The 21630-nt window shown below is 33.9% G+C and overlaps 1 protein-coding gene and 1 long non-coding RNA gene across 5 annotated transcripts; one reads left to right on the plus strand and one right to left on the minus strand.

The window, feature by feature from the left end:
• Window positions 1-6230: 6230 nt before the first annotated feature.
• On the minus strand, window positions 6231-14704 carry LOC112324338 (uncharacterized). 4 transcript variants are annotated; one of them, XM_052447427.1, is made up of 3 exons: window positions 14142-14699; window positions 13252-14047; window positions 6231-9715 (listed from the first exon to the last, which is right to left on the minus strand). In XM_052447427.1, the coding sequence occupies exon 3, from the start codon at window positions 7823-7825 to the stop codon at window positions 6251-6253; it is 1575 nt and encodes a 524-aa protein (XP_052303387.1). In that variant the 5' UTR covers window positions 7826-9715; window positions 13252-14047; window positions 14142-14699; the 3' UTR covers window positions 6231-6250. The 4 variants fall into 4 exon arrangements, 3 of the variants coding, with proteins under 3 accessions (XP_052303387.1, XP_052303389.1, XP_052303388.1); XM_052447429.1 differs by having other exon boundaries at window positions 6231-6895; window positions 7058-9715; window positions 13252-14699; XM_052447428.1 differs by having other exon boundaries at window positions 13252-14699.
• A 3437-nt stretch (window positions 14705-18141) lies between these two features.
• On the plus strand, window positions 18142-19408 carry LOC18105552 (uncharacterized). The gene is made up of 2 exons (XR_002978111.2): window positions 18142-18951; window positions 19120-19408. It is a non-coding gene; the product is annotated as an uncharacterized LOC18105552 (long non-coding RNA).
• Window positions 19409-21630: the final 2222 nt, after the last annotated feature.

Genomic DNA, 21630 nt, shown 5'->3' on the forward strand with positions numbered 1-21630 from the left:
TAGGGCTTTCCACTTCACTTCTCCTTACAGGATTCCTTGCAATTTTACTTTTAAGTTTTTCTCGTTTAGGTCCTTCCACTTCTCTTTTTTAATTATCTCCAATGGTCTTTGACTAAACCACCAGAAGTTGTTAAATACCGACCTTTTTGGTTTCTATATGGCTAATAAGCCATATGTACAACAACTTTTCACAGCATCTTATTGATCCATTGTCATCCCTCCTACAATGGTTGAGCATCAAGATAGTTTTTGCTAGTATCACCGTAGTGGGATTTAAGTGTGAGATGACCTTCTTTAAGTTGTTTCTAGAGCAACTCACATTTTTGATGGGTGACAATTTACTATCATTCAGTCTCAAACAATCACCTTCTAATAGCTGTAGGGATTCAGAATCCAACTTGTATTCAACAAAGATCATCTCTTTAATGGTGGCTATTTTATCAGCCCCAAGTCTCGCAATTCAAGATACTTTTTAGGGTTTAGCATGTCTTAATGCAATAAAGTTTATTTGTGGAACATACATCATACAAGCAGGTTCTATGTCTTTTTACGTGAGACATTGAGGTAAGCACTATCTGGTCTCAAAAGGGTATCTTGTTGTCCTAGTGATTACCCTCATGGAGGTTATATGTGGGCTCAATTGGTAGTGAGATGGTATATATATCAATCATTACCAGTTCAAGCACTTAGAAATAGTCGGATGGTTTCACGAACTTAAACCCTAACTGAAAGTCATAAGATAAGCCATTACTCCTCCACTTAACCTGGAGTTTCCCGTGTGTGCATTCCAAAGCGATATATCACAAATAAACTACTAATGCATGAAGAAATTTGTCCATATCCAACATACAAGCATGAGTAGGATAAAACATGCTAAAGCGTAAATAAAAAAAAGGTAAGACAAATGCAAAAATTTAAACACATCAAATCACATAAACCATATAAAACACATAAAGCCTAGTCCAATATGGTAAAAAACAGAAGGTTCCCAGTGGAGTCGCCATTCTTTCTCACGAGCCGCATGGCGGGACGTCAGAGTCAAGAAGTTGCCACCTAGTTATTTAGTTCAGGGTCACCAAAAGACTCGAGTGGACTGGTCTTATATGAAATTCTAGGGTAAAAGACTGATTGTGATTAAGGAAGGTATTAACACTCCTAGCGCACCTTATTTGAGGTAAGCTGCACTGTGTGGTCTAGATGTGGCTTAAAGGTAGTGATGAGTTTCTAACCGATAGTTCATCTATGGCTTAGAATAAATATTTATTCTTATGAATAAATTTGACATTTCAAATTCATTATGGGCTCATATCTCTAAATAAATTCTTGTGGGAAGAATCCATGTAGGTGCTTTAACATAGGTCACCTATCTTAGAAGGTGAAAGAGTTTTCCACAACTCGTATGTTGTGGTGAAAAAATCTTCTGATTAAAATTGGTGAATACTGAAAATAATTTTGGGAATTTTAAAGTCAAATTTTGGTGTTTAAATGCCAACCTACTTGTAGGTCCAACATTTATACCAAAATGTTGACCATTAATTTTCTTGAATTAAAATTTTTAGGGTTTATTGAAATATTGGCTAAGTTCTCATGGATTCAATAAACTGATTATTAAATAAAAAATACATGTAAAGATATTTTTTTGAATTGTTTTGTATATATAAAAAATATTAAATCATACCATATGTTTATATATTGTTGTTCAGTAAGATCTGATTTTTATCTTTTGAGAGACTTGGTCAAATGTACACCAAATAAAATATATTTTTGTATTTTTTAAATGAGATTTGTTTTTGAAAATTTGGAAAATTTTGAGATTTCGACGAAAAGCGAGTATTTTAATACCAGGTCAGTATCTTACAATGTAAGTCTACAGTCCCGATATTAAATAAAATTGCTGGAAAAATGTGTGAGGGACCCAAAATATTTTAAAATTCTTGATTTTTTTTTAGAATTTTTAGGAATTTATTTGGGGTCTGTTTGGCAAAAAATACATTTTTATTTAAAACAAAACTATCAAAATAGGCCTAAAGGTGTGTTTGCCAGACAACCTTTTAGGCTAACAATTCCTCAATAAAAAAGTAACCAACTAAACAAAGCCTGAACAAAACCAATAAGGTTGACTCGAAAACACTAGTTCAACCCTTAACCAAACCGAAAACAATGGTTTGACCTGAAACTAAAGCAAAACAAACAATGAAACCAAAAACAGATCAAAACTAAAAAATAAAAAAACATTTTTTTTGACAAAAATAGATCAAACACCAAGAACGTGAAGAATATGATTAAACCTTCAAATTGAAACCCAACAAACACAAATCACAAACCAGATAAGTTTTCATACAATCAAGGGTAAAGTTTTATTCGTAATCATGCATAGATCAAGAATCATGCATCCATTTTTTTCGATTAAAACTTAAAAGTCATGATTTGATCAAAATATGTTTGGGTAGTCGAAAGAGCCCTAAAATATAAATGCATGAATACGTGTTATTGATGCGTTTTTAACCCTAGATTATTGTTAAATATGACAAGCTAACATGTATGTGCCTCTAAAAAAAAATTGAAGAACTTTTGCCAAAACCTAGTTTTGGCCATCTAGGTCTCTAAGCACACTGCTTTTGGTCATCACAAACCATATTACTAATACCAAGCATAATTGACTACAAATAACTAACAAATAACATCAAATCATCAATAATATGTATGAAGTTTCAATTCCTAAAACTGTCAAATTTTATCCAGCCTACAAATCTATACAATTTGGATTCAAATTTAGTTCCCTAAAATTATTTTGGTCTTGAGCAAGCCTTGTAAATTCATGATCAATAATATTGCTTCACAATGCATTAACTAAACAAAACAAAACAAAACAAAAAAAACATTGTTTTTGTCAAAACTAACCTAATTAGAAAGTCTTTGTCACATTAAACAATCAAACACACCCTAAAAACAAACATTAAACCTTATAATTAAAATCACAAAAAAAAACATAGCCATCTTCGTAAATATAAATGTAGACCAAATGACAACCAAAATCTCCTTATACAAGCCACATGGACTCTACTTTTAGGTTATAAACTATACCTTCGAAACCATAGAACAACTACTGTCTTTTTTGCTCTTCTTTGTAAAGTTTTACTTCCACAAACTTAGTGCCCTTTCAAAACTGAATAAACTCCTGTGTTAGGCTCATAAACCTTCACAAATAGGATATTTTCTTAATATTTATCTCCTCATTTTCTTCTTATTCTTAGCTTTGATTTTCATGGGTTATTTATAGGGTTTCACTAGGGTTTTTTTTTTAATTGTTGGATTCAATCAAAGATTAATCATGATTGATCAATCTTGGCCCTTTGATTAGAATGGAAGGGTTTTGGACAAAAAAAAAAAAAACAATTGAAAGCTCTGTACTAGGCTGGTTTTGCAATGGTGGTTTTGGTTTTGGGGATTTTAGTGGTTTTGCCAAACTTGAAGACTAGGGAGCTGTTTCTTGGTCTTCTGATTTTAAGAGAAATACGACCAACCCTTGATAAGAATCTATTGAGAAAGTTTTGAGTGTGAACACATGAAAAAGTCAGTGGTTTTTTTGAAATGGGTGTCATAGTCATGACTGATTGAATTGACTACTTTCAAGGCCTTGTCAGAGCAACTTTAACTTCAACATTGTCAGAGACCACCTAAAGTTGGCAGAGAAGGTGCACACCTTTCATTTGGATCCAATTTTGCTCAATTTGAAGGTCTATAGTTTCACATTCATTTGGCCAAAGGTGTCAACTCAATCAATCAAAAATTTGAAAATCCAAGGAAAATTGATTGGGGACAAGATGTTGGAGACTTCTATGAAAGAATTGAGATGTAAATGTCTAATTTCATGGGCACGGGGTTGTAGAGGGGGTGTTTCTCAATTGAATGATGCTGGTTACAACCCCTAAGATGGTTAAAAACGCCACTTTCATTCACCTGAAGATGTCTATTCAACTAGTTAAAATTGCTAAATAAGAAGATAAATAATGGGTGAACGACACGTTGTTTAAGTTAAACCGTAGAAATCAGGGTTTTTTAATTTAGGATTTGGCCAATTTTAATTTGGTCCCTACTCTTCCATTTCTTTTTAATTGCACCCATAATTGTCCCCCAACTTATAATTACATGTAATTGCACCCCCATACAATTTAAATATCAGCTCCAAAGTTCAGTGCCTTTTATAAACGAGTTCTTGGTTTTAATTTGTTCAATTTCATCCTTAAGTGACTACCAAAATTTCAATTCCTTTCAATTTGGCCCCTGATTTCACCAATTTCTACCCCCAAAAATGTGCGCCATTTACAGGTTGGTCTTTCGTCTTGGAAATTTGCAAAATGACCTATAAACTTTTATTTTTTCACTAATAAGCCCTTAATTTAACCAATTAAACCTTCCAAAGTCTAATTTAAATCTCCAAACTTCAATTTCTTCCAATTAACACCTAAATTGACTCCAAAAATTGATTTTTCTTGCAATTAAGTCCTCAATAAAATTAATTAAGCCTTTCAAAATTCTTATTGAGTCCTTACCCACCAAAATTTGTGTTTCTTTACCCTAAATAAAAATATTTTCACCAATTAGGACTTTTGTCAGTCATAATTGAGTTGTCAATTTTGCCCATCTTATAGATTTTAGTCCTCCAACTTTTCCACTTGTCATCTTGGTCCTCCACCTATATATATATATATATATATATATATATATATATATATATATATATATATTATGTGTGGTAAAAAATGAGCAACAACAAAGATGAATGATGTATGGAATGTGACATAAAAAACATAGTATATATATAGAACACATAAATCATAAATAATTAACCCATAGTAAATAGTTTAGGCAATCCAACATAAAATATGTACAAAGCACATCAAACATATTATCCTCAAAATTAAACAAACAAAGCTTAGCTCTAATTCCCAGTGGAGTCGCCATTCTCTCGCATGGATATCTCAACCATCTGATTATGTGAAATATGATAAAAATAAGAAAATAAGTCACCACATGCTTTTATGGTAACTAGAAGCTCTAACCGGTCTTTTAGAGATTTTTGAGTACGGGACTGATTATGTTAAAAGGAAGATGATAATCACCCTAAAACATCCCATCTTAGGTAAGCTACATTATTGTTTGATTTTAATAATAAAAATATCTATTGTGCATACATGCTAATATTTCACCAAAACTAAATACATGCTTATTAGAGGTAAAAATTATAAGGATAATGATTTTAGATTTAGGCTTTACAAAGAAACTTAATCCTCACTTTTTTTTTTATTATAGGGGGAAAATTTGAAATAATAATAAATGGGGACTTAAGTTTTGAATCGTTTCTTTTAATTACCCAATTTATATGAACCCACCATAAACTAATTATTCACCAAGCATGACAAACCATAATGAACAACAAATATTTGAACCAATCTATTTAATATAAATGAGCATAATCAAATGCGAAAAGAAATCATGAACACATCGTAAATTTATTCAAATCATCATCAACAAACGTTGTAATTTGAAATTTAACAAACAAATAAAAAATTGTTATAAAAATAAATAAATTACATATTGGGATTCAAAATTGACCTTCACGAGTCATGAGAGTTGGTTGGAACTCGACCAAAGTGGATGGAATGAAAAGAAATAGTGTGCTAAAAAAATAGTGTTGGCTCATGTACTGTAAATGAGAAGGACCAGTCAAGATTGCAAGCATCAATTGTATGTGTCATTAGGTTAGGGAGGCACACGGACCACCCCACAACATGCATGAATCCTTCCTCATCTTTTTTGTGTGGGAAATGTTGACCACCTCCATCGGTACTAGAATATCAGAAACTGAAAAGTTGCTGATGTGCTGGATTGTTTTACGTTGTTATCAGTTTTAAATTTTTATTATTTCCTTGTCTTCTTTTATTGTTTGCTTAGGTTTTTTATTTGCAAGAATCTCTCCCTTAATTTTTCTTTGTGTGTCCTCTCCTCTTTATATCTTTACCTCTATTTATATTGCATGAGATCCTTTACTAAATAAGAAAACTGAACTAGAAAAAATAATTTTGCCAATCATATTATTGCAAGGTCATTTGCTTTGCACTTGAAGCTACTTGCCCAATTCTTTTTGTTGCGATGTCGCGGTCGCACAAATTAATTACCCTAGCTTCAAACACAACACACAAAATAATATAGAGCAAGCAAGGGGTCGATCCCACGAGGAAGATTCAAGTCAGATTTTTATGTTAGATGATATGCAATTTGGGGGGGGGGGGGTTTGAACATTATATAGGCTAAAGCAAAAGAAAACACTTTGTAGAGGAGGATGATGTTCCTTCTTTGTACTCAATTCGGTTTCTATCTCTTCTTCTTCCTCCATCTCAATTTGTTTCGACCTTTTCTCTTCAAGTTCTTTCCCACTTCGCAGCATGATCACACTAACATTCTCTATTGAATTCAATGTTTGGGAGGGCAATTTTCCATTTATTTGTGCTTCCAATTTCCCCACACTTGAAGCTACTTGCCCCATTTGCTTTTTCAAGTTGTGAATACCTGACCTTGTTTCCTGTTGAAAAGACATGATATTTTGTTGCAAGGTCACAGTGTTAGAAGCCAAAGTTTTCATCATCTCACGAAGATCATCACTGGATGACGACCCTAGAACATTGGAGTTTGTGAATGGAGGGGGTTGTCTTGCTTGATAATTCTGTTGGGGCTGAAATCCATTGGGATGGAACTGTCGGCCTTGATTGCCTTGTTGAGGTGGGTTCCCATAACATAAGTTTGGATGATCCCTCCATTCGGGATTGTACGTGTCGGAAAAAGGATCATATTTACGTTGGGACTGTCCGTTGAATCCTCCATCAACTGCATGAACCTGTTCAATGTAATCTTCTTGCATTGTTGGGCACATATCTGAGGTATGTCCTTTTAAGGAACATATGCTACAAACTTTCACCTGCTGTACATCTCCACAAGCCAAAGAACGCACAAGAGAAGTAAGATCATTAACTTTATTTTCAAGGTTAAAAATAGTTACCTTATTTACTTGTTTGTTTGCGAAGTCTCCACGCATTCCAAATTGTTTCGAGTTGGCTGCCATGTTTGAGATCAATTGGCGTGCAGCCTCAGGTGTCTTTTCTACCAATGCCCCTCCACTTGCAGCATCAATGATACTACGGTCAGTAGGCATTAATCCTTCATAGAAATATTGAATGAGCAGCTGATCGGGTATTTGATGATGAGGGCATTGAATACACAGTTGCTCAAATCTTTCCCAATACTCGGAAAGTGTCTCTCCATGAGATTGTCGAATCCCACATATTTCTTTCCTTATGTTGGCAACTCGAGATGCTGGGAAATACTTTTCAAGGAAAATCTTCTTCATGGCATTCCACGTTCCAACGGAACCTGGGAGAATAGAGAAAAACCATGCTTTTGCTGCCCCTTTTAAAGAGAAAGGGAAAGCTTTCAACTTAACCTGTTCTTTGTCAACTCCATTTAGTTTCATGCCAACACAAACCATATGAAACTCCTTGAGATGAGTATGAGGATCTTCACCTGCAAGACCATTAAATGTTGGTAGCAAATGTATAAAACCAGATTTGAGCTCAAAGTTTACATTATTGTCGATGTTTATGCACAATGGCTGATTTTCCACGTTAGGACCAGCAAGCTCCTTGAGTGTTTGTTGTCGTGCAACAACCATGGTGTTGAGACGAGCTTCATTTCGTAACCTGCGTAAAGTTTTTTCTATTTCGAGATCCAACTGCACTTGACTTTGGTTAGTAAAACGGGTTACTGGCATAAATCATCAAGAAAACTCAAAAGAAACCAACCACACAACAGATCAAAAACAATGTAAATTGTACGAAAATCCTATAGTAGAAAACTAAAACTGCCTAAAAACCCTAGAAAAGAGCGGAATTTGGCCTCGATAGGGTGGGGCTAGTGGTATACCATTAGTCCTGTTTAGAACGTCGTTTCCCTTTAGAAAACAAAAGGCTGATACCTAATTCCACCAAAAAATCTATTTTGAACAGTACCGCTGCCGTAATGAACAATACCGCAGCAAGCAAAAATTCTTTTTTTTTTTTCAGAAAAAGAAACAACAATCACAGAAAATAAAAATAATAGCACAAGAATCAACTGAAATTACTTTCCCGACAACGACGCTAAAATTTGTTGCGATGTCGCGGTCACACAAATTAATTACCCTAGCTTCAAACACAACACACAAGATAATATAGAGCAAGCAAGGGGTCGATCCCACGAGGAAGGTTCAAGTCAGGATTTAATGCTAGATGATATGCAATTTGGGGGGGGGGTTTGGACGTTATATAGGCTAAAGCAAAAGAAAATAGAAAACTATCAAACAAAATTTAATAAAATCAGAAAATTATCAAGAGAACAAACCTTGGTCGCAAGCACACATCCACCTACAGAAATCAGAACTGATCATGGAAACGAAACATCAATTTATATTCTGAATATTTATCTCTTCTTAACATTGGTTAGTTAACGGATCCGCCGTATAACTAACCCTAACCATCAAACAACCACAGTGTCCGCACTAGTAATTTAATTCAATGGCAGTCTTAAGAACTAGATAAGTTGATTAATTAAGAAAACATAACTGTTCGCAGTCTATGTTTGATTTGATTGAATGTTCTCCCTAAGATTAATAACGTAGATCCGCCACAATTATTAAACTCAGTTGCTTCACAAGTTCATATACCACAACTCCGGTTTTGATATCAAACTTAGCAATAGATTGTCTACAATAATAACTTAGAGTCCGCTCTAGCAATTAAAATAAACAATCATAGGAAAAATAAGCATAGGAGAACAAACATATTCATCATATAAACTGAAAAGAAAAGGTAAAATAAATCTCATAGTTCTTGAAATCCGAAGGTTTCCGTGTCCTTGCAACCAAGAAAAAGTGTTTAGCCTTGCATGTTTGTTGAACACCTAATTAAAAAGAAGGAATAATGCATAAATTCGAGTTTCTTAGAGGGGGGCGTTTTTCTCCTCTTGGCTGGTTGCCCCCCTTCTCTTCTCTCATTCTTTTTATATCCTAGGAAACCCTAGTCTCTATTTTACAAAATAGTTCTCCCTTAAGTAGACTGTTTACATTTAAATACTTCAATAACTATTTTCCTAAAAAAGGAGAAATAGCCTTGTATGAAATCTTCAAGCTTTGAGGAGCTAAATTGCTGAAAAAAAACTTGGATATCGGTTTAGATGCTTCGGAACGTAATTTGGACTTGTTTCTTCACGAAACCTGTTTGCTGGCAGAATTCAGTTGTCATCTTTGAAAAATCATATCTCCCTCATATGACATATTTGTTGGTTGAAATTTGGAGAATTTATAGGATGTTGAGTCAGGAATCCAAAAACATTGAGTTTGCATCAATTGGACTTCTGTAGCTCCAGATATTCAAGTCGGAATGGCTGAAGGTCAACACTGGCAGATTGCGAGATTTGACTTTGAAAGCTGCGATTTCCATGCTTTTTCTTATTTTATTTTCTTGCCTTAGATGTACAAAAAGGTATGGATGTTAGCTTTTTAATGCCACTAGAATCACTTCATTTCAACCTCTAGAGCTCACGCTCTGCACAAAACATCGACTGAAGGTCAAATCTGCCAATTATCTCCAATTTACTCATTTTTGCATCTTTCATCCAAAAGTGCCTTCAAAACATAAAACAAAAAATATCAAGGCATTTTATATATAAAACATAGGCAAAACACCATCTAAATATGGGTGAAACTATCGAATAATATGGTTGCGTCACTTTTATATATATATATATATACACATATATATATATCATCATAAAAATAAAATTAAATATAATAATTAGGAGTAAAAAATGGGTCATGACAAAATAAAAAATTAAGAAAAAAAATCATGAAGGATTGTAAAAAAAGGGCGTTTGTAAAAAATATATATTAATCTTATTAAGAAAGAAAGAAAAATTGAGTTATGCTTTATTAAATAAAGTCCCAAATATATTTTTAATTAATTATTTTCAATTAAAAAATTTCAAGACTTGGTTTGATTTAAAAAAATTAATATTTGAAGACAGGTATCGCTTCACCTTATTTTTTAAAAATAATTAGATAATCAGATTTGGGATCAAAATGAGAAATCCTAGTGAACCCATGAAACTCGTTACCCTATTAATGGTCTTACTTGTATCAATTTTTTTTTATTTTAGAATCCATAGGAAACACAAAATAGATATTCACAAGCAATCAATCAAATAAAATCAAAGAAAAAAAATTAAATTTATTAAGCTTTTTTTATTAGGTTTTTAAGAGTTTTGCCGGCTATTAGAATTGTGACAAATGAAAGAAAAGGCCCAGGGGAGGAGAAGAGACATTGATATAAATTATACCTAGGCATTTAGTAAGGAAATTTGTTGTATTTAATGGTATATGAACTAAAATAGAGAAGACTAAAAATTTAAACCGGTAGCCCCTAAAATGAAAAATGCCATGCACTTGGGTCTGGAAAGACAATCCCGCACACCTGGATTTTTTATTTTTTCATTGGCTCAAGGATTAACAAAATAGATGATGCATCACCTATAGTAATAAATGATACGTCGTTTGAAAGCCCAGTTCCTGACCATCGAAGAGGTAGTTGAAAAATAGAGTTGGGTTACTTTTGAATAAGAAAAAACAATTTTAAATCTATGTTCACCTAAAAGACCTAATAAATACCCTAATAATCTCAAAAAATCAATCTCTTAACTCAAAACACCCTCAATTGATCGATAAATACAAAATCAAGTCGAGAAAAAATATTTATGAACTCTATCTATTTTTTCTAGCATAAAGGGCAAAGAAACGCCTAAATAGAACTATCATCTCATCAAAAGAAACTCTTTAACACCAAGAACGTTTTGTTTCATCATTGAAAGTAGTCAAACATCAACTTTCTCTTCCCTTCGCTGTTTTGCAGTGGCTTTGTTTTCTCTCAAACCTATGGATTTGAAAATGAACAAAATAAAGTTTTAGATCAAATAAAAAACTACAAAAACTAAAAGGACATAAAATGAAAATGAAAATATTCGCAAGCTAAAATCAACAAAAATGTGTGGCATCAACAATGTAAAAAAAAAAAAAAAACGTGTTGCTCAATGTCAAATTTGGTCCCTCAAGTCTTAATTTTTCTCTATAATTTTTTTTTTATTTTGTAACATAAAGCATCAATCTAATACAAAGATTTTTTTTTCCATAGTAATAAGCCTATAAAAAGCAAATATAAATAGATTATTAAGCTCATTTCTGAATGAAAGAAATGTGGGAGTAAATAAAAAAAAATTATTTGGTTATTAGAATGAAAAAATTTCGAAGAAAAAAATGAAAACCATGCGAATCTATGTCCATAGTACAACAACAAAGTTTTCACCACACAACTCGATACCTTCTTAATAAAACAAGAACTATAATAAAAAAAAAAACAAAAAAAAAAAACACAAAGGAGTATTATATGGTTTGGTCCATTAATACTTTAGTGGCATTTAATTTTTTCCATTAGTTATTTTTTTTTATCAATTAATATAAGCTCTTAATCTTAATTTTTTTTTAATATCTATCTTTCTTCTCTAATTTCATTAAATCTAAAAAAAATAAATGTGATATCTCTCAACATATTAGCATAAACTTCTTGTAGGTAACATGATATCATTATCTACATATTTTTTATAATGCAATTAAATGAGCAAATTAAAAATGTGAAAAAGAGATATTTTCAACATAAAAATCATCTACATCTCCAAAAACACTTGGCATGATTGAGAAAAATAAAATAAAAATATTGATTCACATTTAAGTTTGAACCTAAAATAACATAATTTGATAGAAAAATTGAGACTTAAGTTAAAAAAAGAATTGGAGCATTTAATTTCATCAAATTAAATTGACAGCAAATGCCAAGTGGGGTTGTTTAGAGTAACCAAGCAACTAAAAAAACGAAGGAAACCAAAAAAATATAAAAAAATATCACACATATGGAGCGTCGTGATGATCATTTTCTCGGAGCGGTACCTCGTTGGTGATGGGGAAAAGAATAAAGAATTTTTGTTTCTTATCAATAAAAAAAGCATGGAGTTGCCACTAAGTATTTTGATTGTTAGGAACCCTAACTGGTTTTAGAGTCTAGATAAAAGGATTAATTGTGTATAGAGAGGACGTATTACCCTATTATACATTACCTAAGTTAAGCTGCATTGTTTGTTTGTCTGATATAAACTAAGGTATTGTTATGTTTTCTAGTTGTTGATTTGTTTAATATTTTTAAAAAATCTTCTTTAGTAAAAAAATTATTATCTTATCAGGTTAAAACCTAGCCATTTTAGAACCAAAACATATTTTTTTTATTTTTTTTTCTTTTAATATCAGGAATACGTTTTATGTATAAGTTTATAATCCTTGATATTGAGATAAACAAAATAATGTTTTTTTATATTTTTAAAATATAGGTCAAGTTTTCATGGTTTAAATTGGTTACTAAATCTAAAAATTCATGTAAGAATAAAAAGACTATTTTTGTGATTTTTTAATATACTTATATACAAATATAATTTATTTTTGAGATACTTGTCAAATTTGATTTAGAAAAAAAAAATTCTAAGAAAATTCTAAGATTTTGGGTATTTGAATTAAGGGAAAATTTGGGCTAAATATGAAAATAAACCTCCATGCTATATATATGAAGCCCATCTTTTAAATACATAAAAAGATCCAGCAAGACCAAATTAAAACAATGCATTTTAGCCCACGATTAGAATTCGGCTTATCATGCAATGGTGCACTCGTTTAAAATACGAAGACCTAAATTAATTACCCTCTAGCAATTGTCATGGCTCAGCATCATTGAAGAGGAGAAGCACACAATCCTTAATTAAAACCAAGCAATGAGGTATATACTCATGCTCTAATCACAACACAATCCATGTTTGAGCTTATACAAATAAGCTCTGTCTACTGTCCAACATACACAATGAATACTATATTTAAACACAAAGTCCGGAAGGTCATCAGAATCATCCACAAAAAAAAAATGTTTAATCCTAACTATGCATGTTTTATTGTCTAACCCCAAATATTGAAGATCATAAATCCAAAAACAACTTATGGCAGAAAGCTACCCCATGTTTCAAATTTTATACAACCGAAATGCATGATCAAAGGGAAAGAGATGGAGACGTTTATACCTGCAAAAACAAATGTGGATCTTGCTGCAAAAAATGGCAGGCTTCCTCAGCTTTGACAGTAAAGGTGGAGTCCCTCAAACTGCTACTCTCAGCCTGAAATGAATCTGTTGTAGTTGCTTCTTCCTTAAACTGCTACTGCTAGAGAGGTTCGCTGCTGCTACTGGAGAGGTTGTCAGCGTGAAGGACAATCGGCTACAGGGGCTGGGTTGTGGAGATTCACGGTTCAGCTGCTGAAGACTTGCTGGAGGATGATCTGAGCTGCTGCTGACGCTGCTGGAGGCTCACACTTCTGGATCTGGAGAAGATGTGATGGGTTGTTGGACTATGAAGAAAATAAAGTGTTGAAACTCCTGTTGGTGTTACTGCTCTGCTGGAACTTTGAGTCTGCTGTGCTGGAAGTAGCTTATTAGATGTTGCTGTTGCTGGTAGTGCTGGATTAAAGGCTGCTATGATTTCTCAGCCACAACTGGTGCTGCCATGGTTGTTATGGACAGAGGAGCTGAAGGTGTGGAGAGATCGGTTGCTGTTTAGTCGCTGTGAATAGAAGGAAAATATGGATCCTGGTGCTGTGTTGTGATGCTAGTGTTGCTCTACTGGAACAAGGGAGGTAAGTTGCAGCTGGAGGCTGTGCTGTTGTTTGCTGTGGAGAAGCTACGCTGGTGCAGAGCTATATATATGGCTGAGAAGACAACAGTGCAGCCGTTCCTGGCGTAGAAAAGAAGAAGCTGCTGTCCGATGGATGTGAGCTGGTGGAGGAGATGTCAGTGCTGGAACCTCTGGAACTTTGTTGCAGGGACTGCCATTTAAAAGAGGTGAGGGAGAGGTAGAAAACATTGATTTCAGCAAAAAGGAAGGAAAAAGTGGAAAATCGTGCTGCTGGGTTTCTGAACCTGGTCTTTGGATTGTAAAGAGATGGTAGCTTATAACCGTTTCCTCTGTTGTTGCTCTCGGTTAAGATTTTTTTGTGTTCCAATCTTCTTCTCCAGGAACAAAGCTGCAGGCGAGGTGATCTAAATGGCCAACTGATGTTGTGTTTATGGCTACTGAGGAAATAGAAAAGAAGAGCTGGGCTTGGTTTGAACTGGAATAGCGAAGCGGCTGGTGTTTGTTGCTAGTGGCGTGGTGTTGTTTCTGGGTGCTGGAAAAATTAAGGAGAAGGCTGATGCAGTCCTGGCTATGGGATAGTGTTTATGGTAGTCCTCCCCCAGTTTTTTGGGTTAGGGTTTTGTAAGATATTTACGGGAGAAATGGGAAGGTTTTAGAGTTCATGGTTTAATGGGATCTCGATGCTTGATGCTGAAGAATAAATTTCATCCTTTCATTAAAGCTAAGGACAAAAACTTCTCCTGCTCTGCAACTAATAAAAAAGACACAAGACTGTTTTTCCTCGCAAAACAGTGCTAGGTAGTGTTTTTGGAAGATAATTGACAGGTGTTTTTAAAATAATAAGAGCTGAAATTATGGCTTAAGTGAAGTAAAAATATTAGGGTATAAGTTGGCATACAATTATATGGTATGTTGAAGGGATGAGGGTGAAATTAGGGCTAAAAGGTGGATACCTGGTCAAATTTTTCTCTTGTTTAAATGAGAAGAAAATGATGAATAGTGAAATTATAGTATTTTTCAATTTGATCCCTAAATCTTTAGAAATTTGTAATGAAATCCCCAATCAACCCTAATCTTTTGGATTCCTTACAATTTCACTTTTGTTCTTCTTTGATTGGACCCTTAAATTTCTGTGTTTTTACAAAGTGATAATTGATTTTGAAATTTATCAATTTGACCTCATATTGACCTCAAAATTTTGATTTTCTTGTAATTTTGTCTCTGATTTCGCCCAATTGAGCTTGTGAAAATTAAACTTGATCCTCTAAAATTTTATTTTTTTAATTATGTCCAAATTAGGCATTCAAACTTAATGTTTCACCAATTAAGTCCATGATAAAATTAATTTGACCCATTAAAAATCTAATTAAGTCTTTGCACTTAATTAATTCTTTTTATTTGACCCAAATTAATTCTTAAAATTAATTAATCCTTAATTAGGCTCATGATTAAATCAAATTGGCTTATTAAAAGTCTAATTAAGTCCTCAAACTTAATTTTATGCAATTTCGCTCAATAATCATTTAGTTTGACCTTAAATTTGCATTGTCCTTTAGTCTTGAGTATAATGAGGTACAATTAGACTTTTAATTTCACCCAAAACTCTAGCTTGGTTCCTCCATACATTTAAAACCCTTCTCAACCTACTATTGCCAAGTTGCTAGTCTTTTTCATTTTTATTTTTTCATTTTTCATTGCTTTTCATTTTCTTACAGTGTTTCTTCAATTCCAATTCATGACATTTTTAACATGATTTTATACCTGTCATTTGTAATGGTCTATCTCAAGAGTTATAGAGTTGTTTAAATTCTAGTCTTATCTGATGGGACTCTTGGTCTTTCCTCACTCACTTTGTAGGAAGTTTATGTAGCTAGATTTCATAGTTGTTTATATTTTTTACATGTCTTTTGGGTTATGGATTTAGGTAGTTTCATTGTGATTTTCATTCATGTTTGCTTTCTAATTAGGGAGAGGTGTAGTTGATGAGGTTGTAAAAAATCCATAAGAGAAAGATTGAGGGTGTTTTTTATGGGCTAATAAAAGTAGAGCCAGAGGACTTGGTGGGCTTAGCGACACCTGCAAGAAAAATACTTTAATACGTAAGTCAATATAGTGATAGAAAATGAGTTGTATTTGTGTGTAGAGAGAGAATAAATAATATTTTTTAGACTTAAATGTTTCTTAAGCTTGTTCAAGTCTTGTATTTAGACTTGTGTTGAGTCTTGTGTTGTCTAGAGATATAAAGTCTAGGAAGATCTGCCCTTTTTATGCTCTTAGAGACATCTGTTTATATAGAATTTTTTAAGATAAATATCTTAAGAAATATCTTACTTTTAATATATTTTATATAAATATATCTATAAATATCAAAATTTTTTTTTTATATATATATATATATATATATATATATATATGGAGATGTGTACATTGTATAAAACACCATAGAAACAATGAGAATGATAGAAAAAGAGGATCAGGTGAGCTAGGCGATGACCAGGTTGTCCGATGCTGGTGGGCCCGGCTAGACCCGCTTGGAGCTGACGGGGCACGAGTTTCTGATATGGGTCTAATGGAGCTTACTCGGAGCCCGATTGGACTTGACCCAATAATTAATATTAATGTGTAGTTTTTTCATGTATCATCAGAGCCCCCAAAGTCTTGCAAACAAATATGTATGGAAGACTTGACCTAGCAAGAGTAGGGAAGAAAATACTTACGATGGGTAATGTTACTTTTTATGTATACAAGCCACTATAAAAGTTGTTTATAGACGTAGATATGAGGCATAACCACAAGCATAGCCATGAAGAGTGGGGTTATTATAAGAGTAGCTATAGGGGTCATTAAGGGAGTAGCCGCTAGCATAGCCACATGGGGCATAATCGTGGGCGTAACTGTAGGCCTAACCACTGGCTTAGACGTTGGCATGTTATCGGCATAGATGTAGATATAGTCGCTGATATAGCAATATAGGGTGTAGCCATGGACATAGCCACTACTGTGTTGGGGTTTTGTTAGTTATGAAAAGAGCTTTTGAGAAACAAGAATGAACTAACTTTTTGTCAGTTCCCATATACGACATCAATAATGAGGCTGAAAGAAATCCCCAGGAAAAAGATTGAGGATGTTTTCTATGAGTTGATAAAACTGGATCTGGAGGACTTCGGGGGCCCGACAACATCTGAAAAAAAAAAACACTTTGATGTTTAAGTTAATATAGTATTTGTATAGGTGACAGAGATAATGAGTTGTATTTGGATGTAAAGAGAGAATAAATGGTATTCTCTAGTCTTAAATGTTCCTTAAGTCTTGTTTTAGATTTGTGTTGTTTTAGACTTGTGTTGAGTCTTGTGCTGTCTAAAGACATGAAGTTTAGATTTATCTATTTATATTGACTTTCTTACTATAAATATTTTAAGAAATATATATATATATATATATATATAAGTTATAAGATATTTAATTTAAATATCTTATAAATATATAGAGATATTTATATATTTATAGAGATATTTATGAAAATGTGTACATTGTATAAAACACCATAAAAATGACGAGAATGACAGAGAAAGAGGATCAGGTCAATCAGACAAAGGCCGTGTTGTCCAATGTTGGTGGGCTTGGCTAGGCCAACCTGGAGCCGATGGGGCACGAGTATCTGATATGGGTCAGGTGAAGCCTACCTGGAGCTGATTGGAATCGACCAAGGAATTAATATTACTGTGTAGTTTTTTCATGTATCATTAACAACAGTACTACTAAGAAAGAGAAGGTGTGTTTTACCGAGTTATTCAAGAGCCCAACAATTTTATTTTTATGTTGCTTTAGGTGACTATAATGTGTTGGATGATTGGTTTTGGCTTGGCTGAGTGTATCTTAGGGTTGATCGTCCAGTTCATGGTCCTCATGTTCCTGTTGGAGGGCTTTTTTTATAGTGTATTTGATATTGTGATAGCTTTTATGGTTATGATTGAAAAAAAACCAAGTTTAAAAAAGTTATTTTGTTGTGGGTGGTTAGACTAAAATATATATTTGATTAAAACTGTAGTTGAAATTAATATCAGTAATAAAATAACAAAAAAACATATATTAATTTTTCATTTTACAATTTTATTAATATGTATTTGATTATCAGTATATTAAAAAATTAGTCATTGATTTTATTGTCCCATTACTTACATGCTGAGGATAGATTCATGAACGTCAATCACAAAATAGGATTTCATCACCTCCCCATGCCCTACCCATACACAACCAACACCTCATTACAGCTGTACACCAAAGTAAAACACAGGCAAGCCTAAACATGATATGATAGTCCATAAAATGCCAAATCAGTAACCTATCATTATAACCTAACTTCCTTCACACGCTCTAACTTGGAGAAACGAACAGTTAGATTGATAACTTGGTCAACTCAACTTAGTTCCTCCCACCCAACCTCAACTTAGTAGCCAAAAATGGCTGCTTTACACACCATTTCTCCTCACGGTCTCTTTCCTCTTTCAAAAACCAACAAAACCATTTCAATCCTTCACACGCTCTAACTTGGAGAAACGAACAGTTAGATTGATAACTTGGTCAACTCAACTTAGTTCCTCCCACCCAACCTCAACTTAGTAGCCAAAAATGGCTGCTTTACACACCATTTCTCCTCACGGTCTCTTTCCTCTTTCAAAAACCAACAAAACCATTTCAAAAAACCTGCAAAACCCTCAGTTTCTCAACCCAAAATTACCAAAGAGTCAATTTTTTTCCAGAAACAAACAGAGCTGGCACTTGAATTCTATTGTCTAAGAAGAGCTCAATGTTATTCCAGTACAAAGTGGTGACAATGTAGACCAGCATGAAGGGATAGTAGAGAGTCAAGCAAAGAGAGAAGGGACAAAGTTGGCTACTCGGGTGAGTGGGTTTGGAGGGAGTGAAGGTAGTTTTCTTTTGAAGGGTTCTCTTTAGCTTCAAGTTCTGGTATTGATGGAGAGGAAATTGGAATCCGAGACGTTAATTGATAAGACCATCAATGCAATGATCGTTCTTGGTGTTGGTACTTATTCTATCACCAAGTTGCTCACAGTTGACCATAATTACTGGCATGTAAGTACAATCTTATATTAGGTGTATTTGGAACAATTTATACTTGTTTTCTTTGTAAATTGCTTGTGGCTTTGTTTTTTTTGCTTTCATGCTCTTTATGAAAATTGTTCTTGTTCATTACGGTTGGACAATGCAAAGGTATCTCATTTTTTTCATTCATTCTTTTAGGAATGTTCTTCATGCGTAGCATTTCTTGACAATTTCCCTTGGCGTTGGAGCAAATTTGATTCTGTTTCTTGTATCACCTTCGGCTTTGAATTTGTGTCCTCTGGCTTAAAGTTATGCAATTAAGATATGATTTTATGGAAGCCGAAGGTTTTATTGGGGGTATTAAGAATGCTAGGATTTTTTTTTTTGATTTTTGTAATAAAAGAAGTTTGGGACTTATGGCTTAACATATGCAGCTTATGACTTGTACAGAAGATTCATTAAAACCTTTGATTCGTATTCTGGTTTATTGATGCTAGCTTGATTTGTTGTTCTGGTCACTCAATCGAGGAGAAGGAAGAAGAAGGTCATTTTCGTCTGTTTAGGTTATCAACAGTAAAAAACAAGAAGGATACAGCACAGTCATGTGAACCGCAATAAAAAAAGAAAAAAGCTAGTGAAAGATGCTTGCAAATAACTAAAGTTGGACCTCAGTTTATTGGTGGATCCCACTAATAAAAACACAGCTTTCTTTTGTAACCAAACAATATAATCTGTGGTTCTGCTCAAAACGTGAAAGCTGCTACAAAAACAAACGCGCTCTCGTCACGTTTGGACAATAAGAACAGTAAACTCTTCCCCTTTACTGAATAGAGACCCTTGCCATGGGTCAACGTTCCACCATCCATCCACTTTTTATGGAGTCCTGCCTTCAATATTCAATTATTTCATGCCCCCATAGTTTACAAATGCTTTCTTGGAAATGTAGCACTTTAGTGGGAACTGGTGAAAAGTCATTCGCTGATTTCAATTGTCCATCTTTTCCTGAATTTAGAGATTCATTATGAGCTCCCAAAGTGGTGTAAAATCTCTTGAGACACATGTTCACGGCCTGGAGATGGGACTAATGAAATTTCATATGATTTGGCAGTATCAAGTGGAACGGATTCGTAAAACTAACTCTATAGAGAACACATGTTGCAAGCTTCACATTGTAGAATTCTCGAGTTCCAAGTTCTGGAGTAGAGTAGGATGCTGCTATGCTACTTCATATCTCTTTTTTCTGGGAGCATTCATTCTTTGATTTCTATTTGCAATAAAACATACAACCCGGGAAGCCGAAAGAAGTAAGCATCAGAAAAAAAGTTGGGTTTGTTGTGAACACGTTGACACATGTTTGCTGTGTAAATAGGTAGACTTCAGGGTTCTATCAAGTCAAATGGCAAATAACATAAGTTGGGATCAACCTAACACTACAAGATTTCACAGTTTTGCCGACGGAAAAATTCCATCGGAGTGTGATTAGAAGTTCGTCGGTGATTTGTTTACCGACGTCATCACCGACGGATTACGTCCGTCGGCTTTCCTTTCATCGGTGATTCCCCCTTCCGTCGCTATATCGGTCAGAAAAACAAAAAAATCATTTGCCGATAGTTTTACAGACAGAATTTGCGCGCCAAAAAAAAAAGATTCCCGCTTGAAATATACCGACGGATTTGTATGCCGTCGGTGATATTGTGATTGACCGACGAAAACTAACCGTTGGTAAATCTGTCGGTGAGTGTATGAAATACCGACCGAATATATCCGTCTGTAAATTCGTCGGTACTAGTGGCAGCTACTGTTAAATGCCGACGGATTAATTCCGTCAGTAAGTCTGTCGATGAGTGTTTAAAATACCGACCGAATTAATCCGTCAGTAAAATCCTTGGTAATAGTTTTTTTCTGAATTTGTTTTTAAAAAATTATTTAGGATATATAATATAAAACTATATAAATTAATTGTAATACAAACCAATTATGCAAATAAAATTTATATTAAACATAAAAAAAAACAAAGTTAAATAATATTCATTACAAACTGAATATGTTTCAAGAAAAATATTAAATGAAGTTTTAAAGGTAAATAATGTTTATTACAAATTAATATAAAGGTGGAGCTGGTGGAGGAGGAGAAAATCCTGGAGGATGCTGGTGGTTATACGGCCAAAAAAGATTAGACGCACATGTTCCACTATTTGCCATGTTCATAATCATTTCGCGAAGCTGTTCATAAGCCGCTTTTTGTTGTTCATACTCTGCTTTTTGGTGTGCTTGAGATGCTTTGATTTGCTCAGACTCCGCTCTTTGTTCCGCTCTTTGTTGTGCATGAGACGCTTTGAGTTGTGCGTACTCCGCTGATAGGTTATCGTATTTCTCGGTGAGCTGATCCGTGTGTTGCTGTAAGGCTACGAACTCCTTAGATTGGGAGCTCGATATTGATTGGGAGCTCCCAACAGTTGAAACACTACGGGTCGACCGCAAGTTGTCGGCCGTAGTGTTGGAGAGCCCGTAAACCTGATTTTTATCGGGTTCACCTGACGAGCCAACCTCCATCCACAAATCCGGATCAAATTCCGGATGGGTCAAAATATCATCCCCGTATCTCTCCCTCAACCGATCATTATAGGTCTCCTGAAAAAAAAAAAAAAAGTAATCATCATATTCAATACAATAAACATAATAACTTACAAAATAAAATGGTTGAACAAA

Source organism: Populus trichocarpa, chromosome 15 (assembly GCF_000002775.5).
Source record: "Populus trichocarpa isolate Nisqually-1 chromosome 15, P.trichocarpa_v4.1, whole genome shotgun sequence".
NCBI classification, from domain to species: Eukaryota; Viridiplantae; Streptophyta; class Magnoliopsida; order Malpighiales; family Salicaceae; genus Populus; species Populus trichocarpa.